This window comes from Erinaceus europaeus, chromosome 2 (assembly GCF_950295315.1).
Source record: "Erinaceus europaeus chromosome 2, mEriEur2.1, whole genome shotgun sequence".
NCBI classification, from domain to species: Eukaryota; Metazoa; Chordata; class Mammalia; order Eulipotyphla; family Erinaceidae; genus Erinaceus; species Erinaceus europaeus.
In genome coordinates this window covers 116356449-116363043 of record NC_080163.1, presented here as the reverse complement: position 1 = coordinate 116363043, position 6595 = coordinate 116356449, and the positions used below count along the sequence as shown (strand labels likewise).

Here is a 6595-nt window from a genome sequence, read left to right as displayed (position 1 = left end):
CTGCATTTACTTATCTTGGAAACTTGTATTTGATTATATTTTAAAATGAGTCAATATTTAAAAATAAAAATAGCAGGAGTTCAACAGTTTTAATGTGGAATAGCTATCTTTTTCAATAGCAAAAATCCAGAGAAACTGATTTTGCAATTTTAAGTGTCCTTAGAAATGGCCCCTCAAATAAGGTCTTTGAAGCCTCTCCCTTTGAGGAAAACTCAAAACTCCAAACTTTCTGTAACCTTATCTACAATCTATGTGCATATGAGAACTAATTATTATTAATTATTGTTATTTGCCTCCAGTCACTGGGGCTTAGTGCCAGAACTAAGATTCTCTATTTTTCCCTGACAGAACAGAGAGAAATTGAGAAAAATTCAAGGATTCCCTGACTAGGATCTCAGATGGTGAGGTGGTATGATATTGACTAAAGGGGCCATTATTAAGTGAGCCTGTCCCATACTCTTATCCAACTCTTGTAGTCCATTCTTTCTCTGATGATCTTACAGTTTCTCCAAGTTGTTTAACCATTGAATGTCATTTATTCAGCCCAACCAGAGTTAGTTTTTTTTTTTTTTTTGTCTCTGTCTTCTTTGGGACTTTCTGTTAGATTGCTAAGCTAATTTGGTCTAAGTCTAATCAATTAGAGAATTTATTGTGCTTTCTTTAGGCACTAAAACTAGGATTCCAGGTTTATTAGGTCTAAGTCTAATCATCAAAGACTATTGAATACTATTACTTTGAGTTTTGCTTATGGCTACATATATACCCAGTACCTTATATGCTACCCTATACCTAGTATCTGTAACTTTGTTAGATGGTGTGCTGTCTAAAGTGGATGTAGATAGTCCCATGTGTTAGGAAAGATCTCACCAAGTTTGAAGCATTTTGAAGAGTTTGAAGAGGTTGACATTTCAGGCTCCATATTTCTGGTTGCAGTCCACCATAAATATTCAGTAGTGGGGGAATCTGGTGGTAGCGCAGCGGGTTAAGCGCAGGTGGTGCAAAGCACAAGGATTGGTGTAAGGAGACAGTTTTAGCCCCTAGATCCCCACCTGTGGTAGTGGGGGGTTCACTTCACAGGCAGTGAAGCATGTCTGCAGGTGTCTATCTTTTCTCCCCCTCTCTGTCCCCCTTCCTCTCTCCAGTTCTCTCTGTCCTATCCAACAATGATGACAACAATAATAACTACTACAATAGAACAACAAGGGCAACAAAAGAGAATAAATAAATAAATATTTTTTTAAAAAAAGGAAAAAAATCAGTAGCAGCATAATGTGGGTTGGCAGCACTAGTAGTGATTAAGCTGAGGTCACCATAGGTGGTATGATGATAAGGAATCAGAGAGAAGAAATATCAAGAAGTATGGGTATAGTCCTAGAGGTTCTGGGACTAGGAGAAATGAGGATATTAAAGAGAATGTAAAGGGTTTCTTATTAAGACTTAGTCTTAGAGAGAGCTTGGAATATTAATTATGAATTATAATTAAAACAAGGTTAGTTGGGGGGTTTGTTTTTTATGCTAATCCATTGGTTAGAATCTATAGTAATATACTAGAACTTACTTTGCTTTGTGTCCTTTAGTGGTATATGACTATCTTTGTATTTTAGATAATGACTGGACCAAATAGTCTTGATCTGTCTGGCCTAAAGTTGTAGTTCACTTAGATGTTTAAAAAACTATTTATGGAGATGCATATTTTCAGAGCTCCTTGAACAGTTTAAGCCCAGTTTCAGAGTTTCATCATTTTACAAATCTGAGGTATTGATTACTTAGGTAAAGCAAATATCTGTACTTAGAGCTATGAGCTAGTCAGTTAAAGAACTTGAAGCATTATATCTATTTCCCTCTATCATGTCATCAAAAGTCTGTTCCCACCTCCATCCCACACATCCCTTGTTAACCACTACAGTTTTCCACAGTCTAAAAATCTCTGTTTCCTGCTTTGTTCTGTGGTTACCATAAGTGTAATAACTAACATTGTGTATCTTGAAAGATAATTTTGCAGGATACAAAATTCCTGACTGGAATTCCCTCTCCTTTAGAACTTTGAATATGTCATTCCACTCTCTCCTTGCCTCTAGGGTTTGTAAAGAGAAATCTGATAGCTCTGCTTTGTATGTATTTTTTTTCCTTTTCCGAGCAGCCCACATTTTTTCCCCCTTAACCACTGAGTTTTTATAGTTTTACAATAATGTGTTTTGGAATTGGTCTTTTTGTATTTATAAATCTGGGTGAGCATTCTGCCTCTTGAATGAGCATTGTTCTGAGGGTTTTCTAAGTGAGGGAAATTCTCAGCTAAAATTGCTCTGAAAATAGACTCTGAACCTTTGGCCGTATCTTCTTCCTCAGATATACCTATCACTCTTACATTCAATCTTTTGATGGAGTCTGAAATTTCACAGAGAGTTGCTTCAGTCTTTCTGAACCATTCCTCTCCCACATCTTTGAATTTAAATAGTGGACTAGCTAGCCATTTCTTCTAAATTGGAAATTATTTCTTCTGAATGTGTAACTCTACTTCCTAAGCCTTCTACCTGGGCATGGATTGCAATTAGAGTGTCTTTTGCTACCTGAAGTTCTGTTTAAAAAGTTTGTTTTTTTTTTGCTTCCTAGTTGCTTAGTCAGTCCTGATTGAAGTTCTTTCAAGCTTTGGAGATTCTTAGCGAACTCTGTTCTGAGTTCCTCTCGTGTGTGTTTTAATTCCATAATAAAATGCTCTTTCAAGTCTTTCTTAGATTCCTGGAGAGTCCTGATAATGAACTTTTTGTAGTCTGTCCCTGAGAGTCTCTCTAAATCTGTAATTCCTTGGATTTCTTCTGTTTCATTTCTGTAAGGCTGATATGGCACAGATAGCTGTTTAGTTGTTTCTCTACTTGTGCATTTATTGTGCTGGTTATTGATGGCCAGAAGGTGGTGCTATTGTGATCTCTAGGTTCTCTTGTTTGTATGATCCACAGTGGGTGGGATGGGATGAAGGGGGTTATTGCTTTGGGCTGTCTTGTGGTCACATATGCTCTGTTTTGTGTGTATGTGTGTGTGTTCTTGCCTAAAATTCAGAAGGCTAACGACCCCCTGAGTCAAATACTGAGAGGTTTTAATCTTTCTCTTTTCTTCTGGCACTAGCAATGACCTTCACTGCTTGTTGCACTTAAAGCAAAATTGCCCAAATAGCACAGCTCAGCTCAGTGATGCCCAGAGCTCTGATTGACTGTGTTGTTCCTTAAACCAGCACCCATTTTTGCCCCAACTGCACACAATCACTCACCTGAGGTTGCAGATCTTTCATCTGTAGTTTATGACTTCAGTTGGGTCTTTTGTTGTATTTATTTACTGTTTTGTGGGGAGAGACAATTCAATCCCAGTTATTCCATGGCCATGTCTCTCAGAAGTCCTGTGCATACAAACTCTTGAATGAGAAATGTCATGTAACAAATGAAATTAAGGTTATATGTTAACAAAAAACAACTTTTCAAGTTCAACGGAGGCTCTTGAGTATTAAAGTCAAAGTCACAGCAGGAAAACACAGTTTCTAGACTGAGAAGGATAGTTCTTGTAAGATTTGTAAAAATGGGGGTCACCGCAGCAGGCACATCTCTTGGCTAAACGCTTGTCTGCAGCACCCTCTGCTTCCTTCGTGGGCAACGACATCCAGCGGCTGGGACATTCATCATGTCTGTTCTCAAGATTCATGCCAGAGAGATCTTTGACTCCAGGGGGAACCCCACTGTGGAGGTTGATCTCTACACCAACAAAGGTCTCTTCAGAGCTGCTGTGCCCAGTGGTGCCTCAACTGGCATCTATGAGGCACTTGAGCTTTGGGACAATGACAAGACCGGCTATATGGGGAAAGGTGTCTCACAGGCTGTTGAGCACATCAATAACACTATTGCGCCTGCCCTGGTTAGCAAGAAGCTGAACGTTGTGGAGCAGGAGAAGATTGACAAGCTGTTGATAGAGATGGATGGGACAGAGAATAAATCTAAATTTGGGGCAAATGCCATTTTGGGTGTGTCCCTGGCAGTCTGCAAGGCTGGTGCTGTTGAGAAGGGAGTGCCCCTGTATCACCACGTCGCTGATTTGGCTGGCAACCCTGAAGTCATTCTTCCAGTTCCCGCTTTCAGTGTTATCAACGGAGGTTCTCATGCTGGCAACAAGTTGGCCATGCAGGAGTTTATGATCCTCCCTGCTGGGGCAGCAAACTTCAAGGAAGCCATGCGCACTGGAGCCGAGGTTTACCACAACCTGAAGAATGTCATCAAGGAGAAATATGGAAAGGATGCCACCAACGTGGGGGATGAAGGAGGATTTGCTCCCAACATCCTGGAAAATAAAGAAGCCCTGGAGCTGCTGAAAAACGCCATCGCAAAGGCTGGCTACACCTACAAGGTTGTCATCGGCATGGATGTGGCTGCTTCTGAGTTCTTCCGGTCAGGAAAGTATGACCTGGACTTCAAGTCACCCGATGATCCCAGCAGGTACATCTCAGCCAGTGAGCTGGGCAACCTGTACAAGTCTTTCATCAGTGACTACCCAGTGGTGTCTATTGAAGATCCCTTCGACCAGGATGACTGGGAAGCTTGGCGGGACTTCACTGCCACTGCAGGCATCCAGGTGGTAGGGGATGACCTCACAGTGACCAACCCGAAGCGGATTGCCAAGGCTGTAGAAGAGAAGTCCTGCAACTGCCTGCTGCTGAAAGTGAACCAGATTGGCTCTGTGACTGAATCTCTGCAGGCGTGCAAACTGGCCCAGTCCAATGGGTGGGGAGTCATGGTATCTCATCGCTCTGGGGAGACTGAGGACACCTTCATTGCCGACCTGGTGGTGGGGCTCTGCACTGGGCAGATCAAGACCGGCGCACCTTGCCGATCTGAGCGCTTGGCCAAGTACAATCAGATCCTCAGGATTGAAGAGGAACTGGGCAGCAAGGCTAAGTTTGCCAGCAGGAACTTCAGAAACCCCCTTGCCAAGTAAGCTCAGGGCCAGCAGGCCCCAAGCTCCTCAGACACTCATCAGCTTTTTAGACCTCTGCTCCTGATGTCAATGGGCAGCTCAAGGCCCTCAGCCAATCCTGCCAGGAACCTCTGCCCTCCGATCCCTTTGTTTTCACTGCTTCCTTAGAACTTCTGCAGAAGCCAAGCTTGACCACCTGGACCCTTTGGAAATCCAACTGTAATCATGTGGTTGACCCAAATCATTGTTTCTCTCACTTGACTTCCCACCAAGTGTCTGGAACCACATACCTCCATATTGTGATCTCCGAGGTGTCCACAGACAAGATCCCCAGTGATGGTGTGTGCAAAATAAAAAAACCTCAGTGACCTGTAGGAAAACTGTGTGTATTTTATAAAAATCATCTGAATGTCCACAGGGCTTTGTGACTTAGAGGCATTGTGTCGTGATTAAAAGGGATGTTGGCATAAACCCTTGGTAAGGGCAGTTAGGCAGCGGCCAGACATGTCAACAGCAATCAAGTCAGAGCCAGAAGACTATGTGTGTGCCACTGACTGGTGCCCCACATTTTACTATGTAATACTCAAAAGCCTCACGTAGCGGCTGTGCAACTAAAACACTGAAAGAACGAGATTGCTCACTGGGAAAGTGGCTGCTTTGCTGTACAAACAACTCAAATTGGAAGCTAACCTCCACTGTGTTGGGAAGCTTTTCCTTCTCTGTATCTGAAACAGTGAAGCCCCAGCAATATCCAAAAAGCAAAAATGAAGCACCATACTATGTAAATCATTGTATTTTTCTATCCCTTGAAGTCTATCATTAATACTTTGTTTTCCTTCCTGCTTGTTTTGCTCACCATCAAAGTAGAGGTCTCCTTGTGGATGTTCTTGTTCAAGCTTATCTGTCTAAGTGATAAGCAAAATAGTAGAAGATAAATTATATAGAAGTACTTATCATAAAAAAAGATTTATAAAAATGAATTTGAGATTAAAATGAACATTTTTAGCTTAATCATTATCTGGTCCAGATTAATATGAACAAGTGCACTGTAAATTTATTTTTCTACAGAACATGAACACTTGCTGCTATAGCATCTAATTAATAGACAAAAGGACTTCATTGTTGTGATGATTGCCAATTTCTGTAAAAAGGGACATAAAATAAAAAGAAAGCTGAATTGAACTTTCAAGCAACACAAAGAGCCCCAGGCTCTGCTTCAGGCTTCAGGCCTAGGCTCTGCCCTTTATAACTATTTTTTTGAAAAATCATCCTTTTGAATATCAGTTTGATTATCTACATCAATTGTGTGCCTAGGCATTTATATAATACTTAATGTCAGTTGCATTGAACCATATGGAATTAACTTTTTTTTCTCTTTTCTTTCTACTATTGCTGTGATAAAATGCAACAAATTTCTAGTTATTTTCCTCTGATGATAAATTACTGAGAATGGCTTCCCTCTCTCTGGTCTCTCTCTCTTTGTCTCTTAGTTAATTAGGATTTTACTTTTTTAATTTGATGATTTTATCATGCAAATGTAGTAAATGCCTCAATATCTCTGTCCCACAAACATAGTTAGTACTTCCATGGAAAATATTTAGAGAGAATACACATAAATAAGACATCTACGTTACAATGTATTTCA

General features: G+C 40.8%; 1 protein-coding gene across 1 annotated transcript; it reads left to right on the top strand.

Moving 5' to 3' along the window:
• The first annotated feature begins 3588 nt into the window (after positions 1–3588).
• On the top strand, positions 3589–5330 carry LOC103120630 (alpha-enolase-like). Its single transcript, XM_007531072.3, has one exon. The coding sequence runs from the start codon at positions 3667–3669 to the stop codon at positions 4969–4971; it is 1305 nt and encodes a 434-aa protein (XP_007531134.1). The 5' UTR covers positions 3589–3666; the 3' UTR covers positions 4972–5330.
• The last annotated feature ends 1265 nt before the right edge of the window (positions 5331–6595 follow it).